This window comes from Rhipicephalus microplus, chromosome X, assembly GCF_043290135.1.
Source record: "Rhipicephalus microplus isolate Deutch F79 chromosome X, USDA_Rmic, whole genome shotgun sequence".
Lineage (NCBI taxonomy): Eukaryota > Metazoa > Arthropoda > Arachnida > Ixodida > Ixodidae > Rhipicephalus > Rhipicephalus microplus.
Genome location: NC_134710.1, coordinates 24,935,816 through 24,955,059, shown reverse-complemented (window position 1 = coordinate 24,955,059; position 19,244 = coordinate 24,935,816). Strand labels below are relative to the sequence as shown.

General features: G+C 45.3%; 1 protein-coding gene across 7 annotated transcripts in view; it reads right to left on the bottom strand.

Annotated features, from left to right (window-relative positions):
• Ae2 (anion exchange protein Ae2) overlaps nt 1-19,244 on the bottom strand; it is a 289,588-nt gene that overhangs the window by 29,683 nt on the left and 240,661 nt on the right. For all 7 annotated transcript variants that reach the window (XM_075881985.1, XM_075881984.1, XM_075881990.1 and 4 more), the window contains 5 exons: nt 18,970-19,170; nt 14,259-14,407; nt 13,940-14,134; nt 7,071-7,382; nt 6,903-6,992 (listed from right to left, as the gene is read on the bottom strand). In XM_075881985.1, coding sequence (XP_075738100.1) covers nt 6,903-6,992; nt 7,071-7,382; nt 13,940-14,134; nt 14,259-14,407; nt 18,970-19,170 — 947 coding nt within the window. The remainder of the gene's footprint in view (nt 1-6,902; nt 6,993-7,070; nt 7,383-13,939; nt 14,135-14,258; nt 14,408-18,969; nt 19,171-19,244) is intronic.

The following is a 19,244-nucleotide window of genomic DNA, read 5'->3' as shown; positions in this document are numbered from 1 at the left end:
GCATTGTCGCCCACGATCACTGATAACAATTTCAGGAGGTCCATGTCGTAGAACCACAAAACGCAGCATGAATAAACGCACGTCAGCTGCAGATGCCGATGGTATAGCAGCTGTCTCGCAGTACCATGTTAAGTGGTCGGTACATACGACTATCCAGCAATTACCACTAGAAGACCTCGGAAAGGGACCTAGAAGGTCAATCCCAACTTGCTCGAATGGAGTTCTAGGGGGTGGGATAGGATGTAGTCGCCCTGGAGGAGCACTGGTAGGGCGCTTGCGGCGTTGGCACTCGTTGCAACTAGAGACGTACTGTTCCATCGTCTGGCGCATTTTCGGCCAGTAAAATCTTTCTTGAAGCCGGCAAAGAGTTTTCGCTGTGCCTAGATGGCTGGACGTTGAGTCATACTGCATGGCCTGCAAGACGGAAACGCGAAGGCTCTTCGGAACCACTAGAAGATATCGTAAGCCGGTCGTAGCATAGTTTTTTTTGTACAAAAGCTCGTCGCGCATGCAGAAGCGAGTCGCCGATGGTCTTGACTTGGTAGGAAGGAGCTCCTGTATGGTGCGGTCCCTTTGCTGCTCAATCTTAAAGGCATTGGTATCAGGAAATGGCAGGTCCAATGGCGCGATGCAGGTGTCCAAGTTGCCTGCGTTGCAGTCCGTCGATGGGAGTGGTAGTCGCGAAAGACAATCTGCATCAGCGTGACAACGACCACTTTTTTAGGAAACCGTAAAGTCGCATTCCTGCAGACGGAGTGCCCAACGCGCCAGTCGACCAGATGGGTCACGCAGATTGACCAACCAGCAGAGCGAATGATGAGCTGTCATGATGGTAAAGGGACGTCCGTACAAGTAGGACTGGAAGCGCTGCACTGCGAAGACTACTGCGAGGCATTCTTGCTCTGTGACGGTGTAGTTACGCTCGGACTTGCTTAGCGAGCGACTTGCATACGCAACGACATGTTCTTTGGTATCCAAGTGTTGAACCAGCACGGCTCCAACACCGACACCACTAGCGTCCGTGTGAAGTTCTGTGGGAGCCAGCGGATCGAAGTGTCGAAGAATTGGATGGGATGTCAAAAGGAACTTCAACTCAGAAAAAGAGGACGCTCGTTCCGGAGTCCAGTCAAATGGCGCGCCTTTCTGAAGCAGGCACGTGAGTGGGTGCGCGATACAAATCCAGGGATGAATCGACGGAAGTATGAGCAGAGGCCCAAAAAGCTGCGTAGTTCTTTCGCTGAGCGAGGTTGCTCACGCCTCCACTGCAGCCGTTTTTGCGGGATCTGGCCGTATGCCTTCTTTGTTCACCAAGTGTCCAAGAACGAGTGTTTGGCATTCTCCGAAACGACATTTCTTTGAGTTGAGCACTAAGCATGCTTTGCTTAGGCAGTTCAGCATGAGGTCGAGGCGTGTGTTGTGCTCACAGAAAGTGCGCCCAAAAATGACAACATCGTCCAGATAACACATGCATACTTCCCACTTCAAACCACGCAGAATGTTGTCCATGAAGCGCTCAAAAGTTGCAGGCGCATTGCATAGTCCGAATGGACTTACATTGAATTCAAAAAGTCCATCTGGTGTAACAAATGCCGTTTTCTCTTTGTCTTCCTCGTGCATTGGAATTTGCCAATACCCTGACCTCAAATCAACAGACAAAAAGTAGGAGGCTGATGAAAGACAGTCTATAGCATCATCAATACGTGGCAGTGAGTACACGTCCTTCTTTGTGATGGCGTTGAGACGGCGGTAGTCAACGCAAAATCGCCATTTTCCATCTTTCTTCTTGACCAATATTACGGGAGCAGCCCACGGACTGCGTGATTCCTGAATCACATTCTTCTTTAGCATCTCGCCAACCTATTCATTTATCACTGCGCGTTCCGAAGTCGATACCCGGTATGGCTTTTGTCGGAGAGGTCTATGGTATGCCGTATCTATGCGATGCTTTACACGAGAAACAGGGATTGACAGTGGAGCCTGTAGCTGTGCGAAATCAAAAAGACCAGCATGTTTGCGCAGAATACTCGCCATGTCATTACGCTCGTTGGTGCTAAGAGACTTGTCAATCATTGCCATTATGGAGGTGTCCCTGGCGTGCAAATGATTGGAATCGGGCTTATCCGGAGAATCACTGTTCTCTGCAAGGATGGCAAGGGAGAACACCTGATGTTGACGGATCTTAGCAAGTTGTAGACCTTCTGGCAGTACCGAAGGTTCATTGGAGCCGTCGATCACCCACAAACCAGTATGCCCTTGCACAACCGACAGCGTACAATAGGGTATTAGAACATTCTTCTTTATGCAGCTGAGGTGAATTGGCTCTACGGTGGCATCAAATGTCGTCTCGGTTGCAGGGAACTGACGACAGGAACACACTTGGCAGACAAGGGTGGTACAATTGTGTCCATGGACACGCAAAGGGTACTTTCCATACAGGGCGGGCTTTCCATAAATGCTACTGGAACATTTGAATCTACTGTGATCTCTCCTGTGCGGTAATCGACAGTGGCACCATAAAGATTCAGGAAATTGAGTCCTAGAATTACATCATGCATTGAATGAAAGAGAACAGCAAAATCAGCAATAAAATTCTGGCCACCCAAACTAACAGTCACTCTGCAAACACCAACAGGTTGTAAGACATCTTCGCTCACTCCATGAAATGTATCAGCACGGTCGTAACGGAACATAACCTTTCATACAAGAAGGGATTTGAATGCTAAACTCATCACTGATATGGTTGCACCTGTGTCCACTAAGGCTATTGTTGAGACACCATCAATCAGCACACGAACCTTATTTTTAAACATGCAAATTAAAGGAGGCATTTCTGGGGAAATCCATGACTGCCCAGCAACCTCACCTCCAACAGTCGTGCAGACTAGTTTTCCGGAGGCGGCGAAGGATAGCGGCGCCTAGGAGACGGCAACCGATTGGGACGAGGGGCTGGCGGGAGTGTCAGACTGCGGTCAGAGGCCGGAGAATGGTTTAGCAGTGGCCTTATCTCGTGAGATGTGCTTCCAGGGAATGTTGGTGCTCGTGCGGACAGGTGGGATCTTGGTGAGCGGTCGTACCTCGGTGGTTTGATTGATATGTGGGGTTTAACGTCCCAAAACCACCATATGATTATGAGAGACGCCGTAGTGGAGGGCTCCGGAAATTTCGACCACCTGGGATTTTTTAACGTGCACCCAAATCTGAGCACACGGGCCTACAACATTTCCGCCTCCATCGTAAATGCAGCCGCCACAGCCGGGATTTGAGCCCGCGACCTGCGGGTCAGCAGCCGAGTACCTTAGCCACTAGATCGCCGTGGCGGGGCATACCTCGGTGGCTGCCGGTAGTTGCAGTACCTGGTAATCTGCCCTTCGACGCCACAGTTGTAGCAGACGGGTAGGGGTCATTCGCCGAACCACTGCTGAGAGCGCTCCGCTGTGAAAGGTCGCCTACCTGAACGGAGTGGAGCAGCTTGCTGAACGGGTACTGCCCGCCTCTGTGGAGCGAGGCCGGTACGAAGGCGCCGGTCATACCGCTGGTCAGGCGCAAATGAGTCTCGGCGTGGCCAAGCAGTTCCAGCTTCGCTAAAGTCCGTCACACAAACCGATGGTGGCAGAGGAGCGAACGGTGCCGGGTAATAGGATGAACAGGTAGGCGGATGATGAATGGTGTCGCCGACCAGTGTGTCTTGTCGCTGTAGCTCTTCGCCCACTATTGCCCTGATAGTAGCGGCAAGGTCGGCAGGCAGGCTTACGTCCACGCTGGCGACTGTTGTTACATTTGCCAGCCTACCAAGTTTCAGGGCAATACCACGGGTCTTCAGCTTCTCGAAAGTATGGCAGTGACGTTGGACGACGGAGATGGAAGTGAGGTATTCACTGCCTATCAAGAAATTGTAGACGTCCTCTGCTATACCTTTCAGAAGGTGTCCGACCATGTCCTCTTCAGACATATGCGGGTCTATGATCTTGCAGAGCATCAGAACCTCCTTTATGTAGGTGGTACACGTTTCTCCAGGTGTCTGCGCTCTTTGAGACAAAGTGCGCTCCGCGCTTTTCTTTTTCGCATCAGAGTCGCCGAAGCATTTTTTGAGTTCTTCGGAGAAACGATCCCACATTGTTAATGAATCTTCGTGGTTTTTGTACCACATCAAGGCGGTTTCCGTGAGAAACAGCGCGATAGTCCCCAGTTGTTCGGTGGGATCCCAGCCGTTGTACCGGCTCACCCTTTTGTAGTGTGTCAACCACGCATCCACATCTTCCCCTGCTCTTCCCGCGAACGGGCGGGGTTCCGTATAGCGATACCGAGGTGCAGCCGGCACTGACCTTTGCATGGTTGAGAAGCCAAGACCTTCTCTCTCTGACATGACGGTTGGTGGTGGTGGCAGACCGGCAAGACGACGGCTCCGGCGAAGTTCAGACAGCTGCTACTCCGTGGTTCGCCGACGTGCTTTACCCAGTACCTCCACCACTCTGTTACGTTTATAAATGGGTTTATTACGCTGTAGCGTACTGGGAGGCTTGAAGGGGTCGTGCACCGAAGGCCTATCTCGCTAGCCGAACGTCCTATCTCGTAGCCGGCGTCATCGAAGTGCTCATCCAGCACTTCGATGACGCCGAGCATGTCATCACCTACGTCAGTCGTTCATTGAGCAAGGCCGAGAAGAATTACACCGTTACTGAACAAGAGTGCCTCGCTGTGGTTTTTGCTGTGCATAAGTTCCGCCTATATCTCTACGGGCGGCAGTTCACGATCATGACTGACCACCATTCACTATGTTGGTTGGTTGGTTGGTTAGTTGGTCTCCGTGACCCTTCTGGTTGCCTCGCGCAATGGGCGCTACGTTTGCATGAATTTAACCTTACAATACTGTACAAGAGTGGCCGCCATTATGCAGACGCAGACTGTCTCTCGAGGCGTCCCCTACCAACCACTCTATGTGACGCCGACAATTTTGAATATTTTCTAGCTGCCATCGACGATGCTGCTTTTCCTGACCTTGCTACCTTCCGGGAAGCACAGAGCAACGACTGCAGCTTGGACGATCTCTTTACTCAGCCGCTCAACCGATAGGTAGCCATGGCTTTATAGTCCGAGATGGCTTACTTTACAAAAAAAATTACGTGGCTGATAATGCCCGCCTTTTTTTAGTGGTCCCTGAGAATTCGAGAACACACGTACTCTATGCTATGCACGACAACGCATCAGCAGGGCACCTTGGGTTCGCCAAAACGTACCACTGCCTGCTGGCTCGCTTCTACTCGCCTACCATGCGACACAATACAGAAAAGTATGTGGCCAGTTGTGATAAATGCCAGCGATTCAAGCGACCAAATAATATCCCGGTTGGTCTCCTCCACCCCTTGATGTCACCCTCGTCTTCTTTGGAAATGGTTGGAGTGGATCTTCTCGGTCCATTTCTGCGCTCATTGAACAACAACCGTTGGATCATAGTCTGCATTGACCACATGACTTGTTATGTGGAAACCAAAGCGCTACCAACAGCCACGTCCATCGATGTATCGAGGTTCCTCCTCTCTTCTGTGATACTGTGCCATGGACCGCCTCGGATTATTCCGAGTGATCGTGGTCGACAATTCGTAGCCGATGTTGTAGAAGAACTTTTGCGTCTCTGTGCTTGCCAGTTTCGCCACTCGGCCCCATGACACCCGCAGACAAATGGTCTCGTCAAGCGCACCACTTACCAACATGCTTTCAATGTACATTGACTTCAGGCACAAGAACTGGGATGACATCTTCCCATTTATCACCTACGCTTATAACATGGCAACGCACGAAACCTCTGGCTACAGTCCATTTTATCTTCTTTATGTCAGACCACCCCGCCACTTTCTTGACACCATTCTGCCTTTTCATGTGCACGAGGACTCTTCCATTACCCAGACTCCCTGCCGCGCAAAGGAAGCATGTCACCTAGCTCAGCTCCGTACTTTGGCAACCCAAGACCGCTCAAAGTTCGCCTATGATTCACAGGACAAGAATGTGTCGTACGAAAAAGGAGAAGAAGTATGGCTACGGACACCCTTTCGAAAGCATGGTCTGTACCAGAAGTTCCTGGCTCGTTACACCTGTCCTTTTGTCATTGTTGATTGCCTAAGTGATGTGACATATTCAATCGCTCGGCTTGTATCTCGCAGCTACCGTTCTAGGCAGAGACAGCTTGTTCACGTCGCCCCCCTAAAGCACTTTCATCCTCGTGACTGATGCTCGCCCATGGGGCTTCATCTGGGAAAGGAGGAGTGTTATGCTGAAGCGGCAACGTGTGAAGAGATGAAGAGAAAAACGAAGTGGTCTGTTTGGAAGCAGCTCGGTGTCGGCGCGGCTACTCTTCGCCATTCGCTCTTCAATAAACACGCCCCATCGTAACAATATCGCTGTTCTGCCAGGTGAAAATGCCTTCATTTATTATTATTATTATTAAGCATTTATTAATGTGCTTGTAAATTAAATGCATGGCTTTTCATTATTTATCACCATTAATTAAAATCGGTGGCAGTGGGCGTGAATCGCATTGTATCAGAAGGGCTAAGAAACCACAGCGAGAAATACGCTGCACCTTTTTTGTACCTGCTGATTACCTGACAGGGAGGCGGCAGACTGGCGGCGGCGTGAATCGCGCCGCGGAAAAACGAAAGTGCTCAGCAAGCGCAGGGGCGGAGAGTACTAGACGAAATCCGACAAGCATCGCCTTTGCCCTATTATACACATGCGCGACATTAACGAATCTCGCCACCAGTTCGCATCACGCGGGTCACCGGCAACGCGTTTGCGTGTTCTGCCTAACAGTGGACCATACTGTACAATGAAAAATGCAACTCACGCTTGAGAATTGAAAACGTAATGTAAATAATTAGTAAATATTAGGATACAATTTCAATTCTTACTTGAGAGTACGTGTTTGGAACAAAAAAGTCCAAAGTAACAATTGCAATAATGGCAATAGGAATACCAAAGTCTCCAAGAGCCCTTCTTGCCTGCAAGAAAAATAAAGAAAAAAAGAATTAGAGTTTACCTCAATAAACAGCTTTTTCCCACTTTGTAAGAACACTTACGTTTCTCCCAAGAAAACTGCTGTTGCGAAACTTCCTCAGAAAATCCGCCAAAAAGAATGTAGAGAACATCAATATCAATGACAGCAGTGCAGTGTTTGGCTGACGAGTTAGTTCGGTAGTTTGAAATTCCAGATAGGCCTCTCGACTCCAGTTAGCAGTGGGCACATCACTCCAGTTTTCAGGAGACATGGAAGTCCAGCTTGCGGTAGACATGTTAGTCCAATTTGAAGCAGATATGTTGTTTGGAAGGTAGGCATCAACGGAGCTATCACAGTAGTCACTTGCTTTAAGGAGAGGGTGAGTAACAAAGATCTGTAAGGAAAAAATCAAGAGGCCTTTGTAATAAATTACCATGAAATTAATGTTCTGCAGATGTAGTATAGGTCTTCGTACAGCTTGGCCACAACGTGCACGGTGCTATACAATTGCATGTTACAGTACAACATGCACGTATCTGGTTCTACTGCGTCATTTTATGCCCATGCATCAGGGTGTGCATAATACACTATATTTACACATTAACTTGTTTTTCTTTTTACTGTGACTGGCTTTTACTGCCTAATTCTCACACATGTTATCACTGAGCATAGGGCATTCCTGGATGTAGAGAAACCTTCTTGAGTTTTAACATGTTGTAATCAGATAACACGAATGATAGAAGTGGTTTAATTCATTCTGAAACTTACGAGGGCTCCAGTGATAACACTGGAATGTATAAATGCCAATGCACATCACCAGCATAGCAGATTATCGACGACCAACAAACCAAGCTCCTTGCTCTCTTCTGTATTACGTGCGTTACTTCGTTTTTAGGGCAAAGGTTCTGCCGAAAAGAGCTCAACCTTTTAGTTGCTGCCTCAGTGGCCGAATTCTCCAGCATCATAACATGATAAAATGTTTAGTTGCTAATTCAAAGTCATATGTATTTGCTTTTTTAGTTCTCTCCACAACCTTTAAGCTCACTGGGCACTTTTAATTTCAGTATCCTTATTTTATCTGTTTCTTTAAGATTAAAGCAGTAAGGTGACATAAAATACAGGTAAATCAGCTTGACAATCAAAAGCATTTGAGAAAGGTGACAACTATACTCGAATAAAAGCCACAGCTTAAATCACTTCAAACAATTTCACTTCGTTTTCTACAAAATGTCTAACACCATACTGCACAAATTGGTGCAACATTGCAAGAATGGCATGTTCTACTTCAGGCTGCCAAATGCACATTTATCCTGATGACAAAAGTAGCTGTGTTAAAGTACCCCTAGCAGCCCCGCCACGGTGGTCTAGTGACTAAGGTATTCGGCTGCTGACCCGCAGGTCGCGGGAACAAATCCCGGCTGTGGCGGCTGCGTTTCCGATAGAGGCGGAAATGTTGTACGCCCGTGTTCTCAGATTTGGGTGCACGTTAAAGAACCCCAGGTGGTCGAAATTTCTGGAGCCCTCCACTACGACGTCTCTCATAATCATAGGGTGGTTTTGGGACGTTAAACCTCACATATCAATCAATCAAACTACCCCTAGCAAACATTTAGACAAAATTTGTCATATCTACTGTGGCTCTATTAGCCATTAACTGTCTACAGCAGTCAATCTCATGCAACCATATCACTATGTTGGATTTTGATCATTTGCCGAATAGTCTTGAGAATGTTCACTTGCGATTGGGCCATGCACCTTGTTGAAAGCGAGAATAGTTTCAATGCTGTTGCCAGCAGTTGTGATACATTAACCAATGAAAACCCTCCCAGATGTTTTGTGAGGAGTCTCATAGAGCTTAGGCCTAGATAAGTAATCAGAATTAAGAATGGTCCTCAGCTTCTACTTGTCGTGCACATACTTGAAACTATATTCTCAAACTGATGTATGCACTCGGCCTTCCCATAGACCAATAGTACAATAATTTATTTCTTTTATAGTTATTGCTACACAGTGACTGGGGTGTACACTCTGCATGCAACAATTCCACGAGCTTTGTTTACAAAGCCATTGCCAACTATCATGCAATTTTTTTTGATGACCAATGCCAAAGTGCTTCACCAAATTATTTTGGGCTAATGATATCATCAAGAGCAAAAAGGTAAGTCAATATCATCAACAGCACAAAGTAAGTCAATGACACCACTAGATTTTGTTTGAATTTGTAAACTATCTTTTACACATTGTCTCGACAACAAGGGAAAAAAAAGTAGACTGTTTTAATAGACCGCATGCTTCGATGTAATGATACCAAGCCACTTCATTAGGGCATTTCAATCATTAGAACAGCTGAAAGTTTCAGTAGAATAGTCCATTACTATAAAAAGTAAAAAATAAATAAATTTGACGTTCACCATCGTGATGAGATCTGATAATTGCTACGTGATTGATATTTAGGGTTTAACGTCTCAAAACCACCATATGATTATGAGAGATGCCGTAGTGGAGGGCTCCGGAAATTTTGACCACCTGGGGTTCTTTAACGTGCACCCAAATCTGGGTACACGGGCCTACAACATTTCCGCCTCCATCGGAAATGCAGCCGCCGCAGCCGGGATTTGATCTCGCGACCTGCTGGTCAGCAGTCGAGTACCTTAGCCACTAGACCACCGTGGCGGGGCGCTCAGTTTGAAAACTTCGTCTTTAAGCTGCACTGTGAATGCCATCCCTCTGTTCATTATTATACTAGAAGGAGCCCCGTGTCGTAACACAATGTGGCGCATGTAAAATTGTGCTACCTCAGAAGCCGTGGCTCGTGGAATTGCCTGCGTCTCAGCGTAGCGTGTCAAATAGTCGGTCGCGACGAACACCCATTTGTTGCTGTCCGCAGACAGGGAAAATGGCCCAAGACTGTCCATGTCGATTTGGTCGAACGACGTGCAATGGGCTGAAGCAAACCAGCTGGTTTAACAGTTGGTTGCTTTCGGCGCTGACATTCCTGACAGCTCTTGACATACTTCTTGATGCTTGCCGAAAGTCCTGGCCAATAGTACCTCTCGTTCACTCTGGCAAGTGTCCGTGAGTAGCCCAGATGACAGGATGTGGGTTCGTCAAGGCAAGCGAAAAGGACGTCGTCTCGCATGTCTCGAGGAACCACCAGGAGGGAAGCACCGTTGTTCAAACGAGCGTTCTTCTTGTACAGCACACTATCTCGAAGGAAGAACGACATCAACAAGCGGGATAAATGGCGTGGTATAATTGCGCCATGGCCCTCTAAATAATCGATGATTGGACGAATCTCTGCGTCATTTTGCTGCCATTTGCTCAAGTCTGATGAGCTAATGGCGCCCAGGAAGCCTTCGTCTTCCTCTACTTCCTGACTGATGACATGAAGGGGTGCACGTGACAGTGTGTCAGCGTCTTCATGCTTACGGTTGGACTTATGGACAATGGTGACGTCAAACTCCTGCAGCCGCAAGCTTTACCATGCTAGCCATTCTGAAGGGTCGCGCAGGCTTGCCAACCAACAGAGGGCGTGGTGGTCCGTCACTATCTTGAAGGGACGACCATAAAAGTACGGGCGAAACTTAGTGATTGCCCACACGACTGCGAGGTACTCTTTCTCCGTAGTGGAATAATTCGCCTCGGCACGGGATAGAGAGCGGCTGGCGTAGGCTATCACTCTTTCGATGTCCTCTTGACGCTGAACGAGCACTGCACCGAGCCCAATGTTACTAGCGTCAGTATGGACCTCCGTGTCAGCATCATCGTCGAAATGAGCGAGAACAGCCGCTGATTGCATGCGCTGTCGCAGTTCATCAAAAGTGGCTTGTTGATCGTTTTCCCAAACAAACGGCATGTCGTCCCTCGTGAGACGAGTCAGAGGTTCTGCTATCTGAAAAACCGCGAATGAACCGGCGATAGTAGGCGCACAAACCAAGTAAGCGCCGGACGACTTTCTTGTCGACAGGAGCTGGTAATTCGGCAACAACGGCAAGCTTGTACGGATTGGGCCGGACTCCTTCGGCGCTAACTACATGTCCAAAAAATTTGAGTTCTTCATAGCCGAAGTGGCACTTCTGTGGCTTTAGTGTGAGGTCCACAGATCGGATAGCCTCCAGCACGCTGTGCAGGCAGTGAAGGTGCTGCTCGAACGTGGCAGAGAAGACCACCACATCATCAAGGTAGACAAGACAAGTCTGCCACTTGAGCCCTGTGAGGACAGTGTCCATCATTCGCTGAAAAGTTGCCGACGCCGAACACAGGCCAAAAGGGAGTACTCGAAACTGGTATAGGCTGTCTGGAGTCACGAAGGCTGTTTTCTCGCGGTCTCGCTGATCTACCTCGATTTGCCAGTACCCACTTTTGAGATCGAGAGAAGTGAAATAACGGGCACAATGAAGTATATCCAGCAAATCATCGATACGTGGCAGCGGGTACACATCCTTTTTGGTCACATTGTTAAGCTTTCGGTAGACGACGCAGAAGCGTAGCGACTCGTCCTTCTTTTTGACAAGCACGACTGGAGATGACCACGAGCTGTTGGATGGTTCGATAATGCTATTGTCAAGCATCTCACGGACTTGCATACGTATCGCTTCACGTTCTTTAGCCAACATGCGGTAGGGGTGCTGGTTTATCGGGCGTGCATCCTCGTACGTGATAATCCTGTGTTTAGTGATGAACGTCTGGCGGATCTTTGAGCAACTTGCAAAGCAAGACCTGAACTCGAACAAGAGCCCTCGCAGCGCAGTCTGGCTATCGGTGGACAGATCAGGATTGATGTCAATATTACTAATTGACGTGTCTGCGGTATCCACTAGTTCTGACGTGAGACAGTTGGTGACGTTTGCTACTTCGTGGGCAAACGCTATCGAAGTGCCACGAAAAAAGTGTCGATGCTCGTTGCTAAAGTTGGTAACGAGCACTTCGGATTGGCCATCACGAAGGTGTATTACGCTTCTAGCTACACACATGCCTTGCTGCATGAGGTGTTCTAAATTTGTCTCGGCCCCCACATTGCCATCGCTCAAACCATAGCATGTTATGTCGACTAGAACACTTTCTCATGGAGGATGCGTCACGCTCTGTTCAAAAATACGGAGTACGTCGACACGCCTTCCGTCATCCTGCACGTTGATTGCTCGCTGGGCTGGGAACGTGATGTTGCGCTCTTGCAGATTAACGATAGCTCGATTTTTCAGTAGAAAGTCAACTCCCAGAATGATGTCACGGGAGCATTCACGTCGAACAAGGCAGCTTGCTACAAATGTATACCCTTGAATCTATACTCTAGTAGTGCAGGCGCCCAGTGGAGTAACGACATGGCCACCAGCTGTCCCAATCTGCGAGTTATGCCACGGCATGATTACTTTCTTCAGCTGCGTTGTCAGTTTCCCGCTCAGTATGAAATAGTCTGCGCCGGTGTCCACTAACGCATTAACTGCACAACCATCAATTGTCACTGCTATGTCGAGTGAAAGCCGGCTATCCATTGCAGCAGCAGGTGATGTCGGACCAGATTCTGTATAGTTCTGCATCAATAGGAGGTCTTCAGTGCTTCGACGTTCAGCGACCCCGCCCCCAGAGGTCGCTTCGGCTAGTTTTCCCGGCGGGGGCTGGGAGATCGTGCAGTAGAATACAGTTAGGGCGTTGATGAAAATCGCCTCGGTGACGGCAAGCGTGACTGGTGCCTGGCAGACAGTGGTGCATGCTGCTGGGAGAGGTATTTCTCGATGTCGCGTGGTCTCTGGCCGTAACGAGATGGCGGCCAGTACGCAGAGAAGCCGCGAAGCCCAAGACGGCGATATGGTCATTTTCATCGTGTACCAATTCAGAACTTCTATTTCAATTTGTGCTAGCCCTTTGGACATACCAGCCATTTACCCCATTAAGCAGAGGTTTAATAAATTTAAACAAACTAAACTTACTACTTTTTGCTAAAGTTCTCAAGTAGCCAAAATTTTTGTCCATGCCAGACATATAGCCATGATGCAATGGGTGGCTCCACATATATAGTGACATCAAGCCAGTGCCGACAACTACAGTGACTTTCTACACTACATCCTGTCTGGTTATATCTGAGGCAAAATCATGCAAATCTCTACCATAAAAACCAGAACAAGCACCCACCCTTCCTTTCTCAGAAGATTTGAAATAAGCACCAATGACCGCGCAAGCTCCCTCCTTCCAACCAACAATTTTCCATTTTTTTCACCCTTCAGTGGTGAATAAAACCATTTAATGAGTGCATATTCAATAAAGCATTACATTAGAAGCAAGGGTATGCATTATTTATTCTTAGAAGCTCTTCTAGTACCACCTTGAATTTTTATCTGCGACATAGCAAGGGTCTCTCCTCGTAAATCTTGTAGGTAATCTTTCAATGTGGGGGGGGGGGGGGGGGGGGTACACTATCTCTGAATTTTATGGTAGCTGTCAGAATGTTCACTTGCTATCTTTTGATTTGCCAGGCAAGACACCCTGCTCTGCTGTGCAGACACAACAGGGTCACCCAGCAAATTATCAGCAAAACATTCACAAAGCGAGACACTTTTGCTTAGTGTCTTATCACAGCTGAAAACTGCTTATGACTGTGTTTAAGTCAGTAGAAGCGTGTTACCATAACACTGTTGCGAAATGCACAGTTTTTTCTCGGATTCCTAAGTTCTGCTTGCAGCTTACACCAGAGCATTTTATTAAAATAAATCAATAAATGACCGTATGGCATTCCCAATAGGTATGCACTGCAGGCTGCTTGTCGTGTTGTAATACTACACTAAAATGAAGAGCCATATAATATTATATTGAATAAACTTTGTGACATACTACACACTTGTTTCTCACTATTAAAAATAATTTTTTTAGCTATTGTAATAGTGAGTATGTATGCCTGTGCCCATGCACACATGCCCACAACACTGCCAACAATGAGATCATGAATTAAGTACTCACCAAGTATAACTTATAAAATGATTCGTATATATACAACAGTGAGATGAGTGATGCAAATATCTCTTGCGTGAACCTTGTGAAGAAACGAACGAGTGCACTTCCCTCAAATGCAACAACCAAGGTTGCCAGTATAGCTATCCACATTCCTATCCAGACCCGTATGGCAAGGAATTCCACATCATTTTCTTGACAAAACTGGAAAACAGACCAAATAATGCACACATTTGTCAAAAACAAAACACTACAAATCATCACAAATAAACTTTAGTTGTGACAATTAGAACATTGTCGCTTATATATAGCATATTATTGTACTTACTGAATATAACAATTCATCAAATAATAGCACTGGTCCTGTAACACCTATTATAACCAGTGGTTGCCCGGACAACAATGCAAACATGATGCCTGTAGCACAGGTGGCCACAAGAGTCTCAGACACTCCAATGAGATTGTTGGTTTTATCCCCTGTAAAAACAAAAATATAGGGTTTAGGAAAATGCTATAGGCATATACAAATGAGGTTACACAATCTTAATAAGCACTACTTGAGATAATCTGGCAAACAACACTTCACAAACATTTCACATGTACTACTGCATTGAATCGGCTACCAATGAAGTGGGTCATGTTCAAATGCCAGGAAATAATGATGTTATCTTACAAAGCCTACAGCACATTAGAATTTCCTGCAGATTATATTCTGCAGACAAAAAATTATTTGCCTTGTGAACTGGAACATTTCTAAAACCAAATAAAAAATGAAACTCGTGGAAAAAGCTACATCGCTGCACGCGTTTTAAGCAGTCAGAGGATTTGGCCCTTGATGAAGTTTTAGGCTTAAAAGGCTTAAAAACATAGCAATCAAGAACAATATACAGCAATTAGTGAACATAAAGGGGAATTGTTCTGGCCTTCCATATATTACTTCTTTTTCTGTCTTAGCAGTATGGTCTGGACCAGTTGGTATCTCATGATTATGTGCACAGTGTGAAAATAGATAAAGCAAGAAAATTTACAGTACAGCGCCTGTCTCCATCATTCCTTTCTGTCCTTTGTTGACTTTCACGTTGCACATACATTACTCGTCAACAAATTAAGTGAGATCCTTCCTTCAACAGCTTTTGCATTTCAGCTCTTTGAGCATCAAAAATGCAGTGTTGTAACAGTGGTTGCAGCTTTCAGGTCCAATACATAACTTGGTCATTTTGTTATGTATGGTGCAACTAGCAAAGTCTATTGTAGAAAGGGCTAATCCTGTTAAAGAGACAGAATGAACAATGGGCCAATAAATCAAGCCGATTCAAAGCCAAAATTTCAAAAAGTGAGCATGCCAGAGGGTCTTGACAAAGGCACAGTCACCTTGTCAATAATGTTGGCTTCAGCCCAAGGCTTGCCTCATTCGAACTCTGTTGATGACTTCTAATTTAAATTCAATTAAATTCTAGAATTTATAAGCCAACAGAAAAATACAATTATGAGGAACAGCTAATGGGAGACAATAAATGTATTACGATCTCATGAGACTATTTAACATGCACCTCAAATCCAAGTAACAAAGCAAAAATATAATTTTCAATATTGTGCTGAAAGAGATACTGGCAACAATTTTTATTTCCTTTTTTCTAATTTTAAATAAAAATTCTGAGACTTCTTGAATGTTAACAAATACTGTGAAACCTTGGGAGTAATTCAAATAATTTCATAGCATATCTATCTCTGTCTATTTCAGTTTCATTTCTCAGATTATGCTGCGAAATGAAATCACATCACAGTGACATTTACTCTAACTTGCTTATTTGCCTCTCGCGATGCTACTCATTTTGAGGGTTAATTTATGAGTGTATACGATTCTGAGCTAACCAAAGCGAGCATTGAAACATCCCAATGTGTAGCTCTCATGCCACCGCCATGATGGCATGACAGTATGACCTTCAGGAGACAAATAATAAAATGGTGGTGGCAGAGCTGTTATATTATTCTGGGCCCCTGTGATCTAGCATTTTTTTTCTACAATTTTGTGGTCTCAACAAGCTTTATTAAATACAGGAAATGGTAGTAGAAAATATGCAAAAAATGGTCACAGAAAATATGTCAGCACACCTTTAATTATGCTTTTCTGCCACAGTGGTCTAAATCTTGATACCAAAACCAACTATAGAAAGTGATTTAAAACTACAGAATAACCAACATTTTGGCTATTTGGTATTGGCTGAACATCTTGATAGGCTAGCACAAGATGGTCCTAAGCTTTTGCCTGCCTTGTGTGTGTTTGATGAGCTATCCCATCAAGACGTTCGACGTTCTGATGCGTGTTCAAAAAGCTCAACTTTTGTAGTATTATTTCCTGCAAAGACACAGAAGGCTCCCCATTCTGTAGAAGGAAAAAAGTAGGCTCACATTCTATGAATACCTTACATTCCATGAATAGATTTCAAAAACCTCTTTGGCATGACATTTGGAAATTTTTGATCAAAGTGACAAGTGCAGACACTTGTGCCAGCACAGGTTCAGCATGATATTAGAAAATATTAAACTTCTGCAACTTCTGCTGGTTTTCCGATAGGAGTTGCTGGTTTTTAATGGAACCAGCACTTAAGCTGCTGGTTTCTTGCTGGTTGTACTGGTTCCAACATTGTGCCTACTGCTTTTCAACTGGTTTTAACAGGGTTCCAACTGGCTTGCTGATGATCCCAGCAAGCTGCCCACTGGTTGTACTGGTTCCAGTAGTGTGGCCATTGGTTTTCTGCTGGTTCCAGCAGGGTGCCTACTGGTTCTTTACTGAGACCAGTAAACTGCCTGCTGGCTGTACTGGTACCAGTAGGGTGCTTGCTGGTTTTCTGTATTGGCTTGATTGCTAGTGGAAAAGAGAGTTTTTGTTTTGACCATATTCCCCAATCTCTGTTACGATCACACCACAGTAAGCTTGCTCTCATCTGCTACCACGCTGCTAGAGAGGCTAACGCCGCCATAAAGAATGCCGCATTTTCTACGTCTTGAACGGCGCCCAGCATTGCCAAGCATTGAATTTGCCGCCATACTCGTTGACTCCTCAGTAGCATTAGTCTCGTATCTATTATTGACGTTTTCTCAAACTAATACTGAATAGTTACCTACTTAATAATACAAATACTGCACAATAAAAAAGTTATATTATTTATTTACAGGTAAAAGCATAAAAAATAGCAGTCCTACATAAAGCATAAATTATTATGACGTCTTAGCGCTGTAGTTTAGTACAACACATGTGCTCTTGTCGTGACTTGTCTGCCTTTGCATTTGTATGTTCGGTGTGTTAGTTGCAAGTTTCCTCTGAAGTCTGAGTGACATTACCATGTAATAGTTTACTTTTGGGTCAGTTTCATCTGTGGATATTGTAACAAGTGAATATCAGCCTATTTGAGCTGTTTTTGATGCTGTGCTATGCGGTGTCTTGATTTCGTAAGTGCACATTGAGGCCCTCCGTGTATCTCAGCGATCGATCTTCCATGCAGGCAAGTTGCATATTTATTTCAAATATAAGTAAACCGTGCATATCCCGAATGTTTCTGTGCTCTATTAAGCTGACTGTCACCATACATTGGTGTTTGCGATGTTAATGAATTCGCATATGCATACCGGTTGCTGCAAGCCATGTTCCTTTGTCTCTATGTAATGAAGCATGAACACACTGCTTAATTCTAGTTTGCTGAGTGAACTAATAGCGCTGTAGAGATGTAAACGTTAATTCGTTTGATATGAATGTCCTCGCGTGCACTGCCTCCCGTGAATGGGCGTTAAGTAGCATTTTTTTAACGATATCTGCAGTCACGATCTGCATGGACCAGAAAATCTTTTATTTTGTTATAGGTTGCCTGCATCACTAGGCTTCCCTAGACAATACAGACATCTGTGGTGTGGATCAAGGTCCCCTGTGGATTTCCATCCAGAATGGTTAGAGCGGAAGCCGAAACTAGCAGATTACCCTTTTCAAGTGTAAATAGATCTTTAATCAAAAGTAAGAGATCTATGCTTGTGTATTATGGGTGTATTTAATGAACTTTTGAAAAGCAGCCCCTTTAGAACTACATGCCCTTGAGGGGAACAAACTTAATCTGTTCATTGGTACCACTGTGACTTGTATTACTAACTCATATTACTAACTCGTATTATTAAGTATTACAAAAATGAAGTGTGACGATTGTTCAGATGTGAAGGGACTAGCTTCCAGTTAGAAACAGGCCGTATTTCAGCTGGTTCGAGCTGCAATAAAGCTTGCAGCTAACGATGATTCTAGTGCTCTCCAACGTTCGGCGTACGAACGATACGCTTCCCTCGCACCGGTTCATGACAGCGATGAGCAGTCAAAGCGGTTATTGTTTTTGTGATCGATAGCAAAACGTATTCATTGTAAAGCCACCACCATCGTTGTGGCCCTGCCAAGACAGCACAATGGGGCAAATACTATGGTCGTTCGTACGCAAAACATTGGGGAGCACTAGAAACATTTTGCGCACTGGCGCACGAGCATGTTTGTCACGTGGTATTTTTTGTATTTCACGGGCATTTGTAATTAACAGAAAAGCACTAATACCTAATAGATATAAAGTTCAAAACTGTCTAATCAGAGGTTTTGCAAGCCGATCTACAAAACTTTCTCATTGAAATTTTTTATCTATCTTCGTTTCTTGAAAAGTTTGTTAATTAAACATATCTAATTAAACAATATTTGAGAACACAAAAAATTGTCTGACTAACTTTAGGCAATGGTGAGCAACATGCCTTTGGTTGCATCATGATTACGTGTTCCGGCATATTTTTTTTTAATCTGGCTAAAGTCATGTGGGACACCCTGTATATGGGCACTAGAATTTTAAAGTGGTAAGATTACAGCAGCCACAGGGCTACCAACAAACAAATATCTTCTCCAAGTAAGTTTGTGATAAACGCTATTGTGTAAAATTTGTTTAGACAACAGCAAAAAAAGGACCCATTTGTTTGCATATGTATATCTGGAAAATAGTAAGCAATCTTTTCTATCAGCATCTCACCTAACAAGCCACCAAAAGTAACGGCTCCTGACAAAGCAGCAAAGTAAATGAAGATGGCCGTAGCTAAGCACTGGCCATTAAAGGCATCCTTGAAGTCACTGAGGTACCAAGGGTAGCGATTCTTGATGTCACTGCACAGGCCACCAAACAATCTGCCATTGCGCTTTAGTGGATCATACTGCGGAGCCTTGTCTTCCACAGCTAAAAGTAAGACAGCAAAAGAAAAGAAAATTGTGTTAGTGCTTGTTTATAATTCCCTTCAAATTACTTTATTA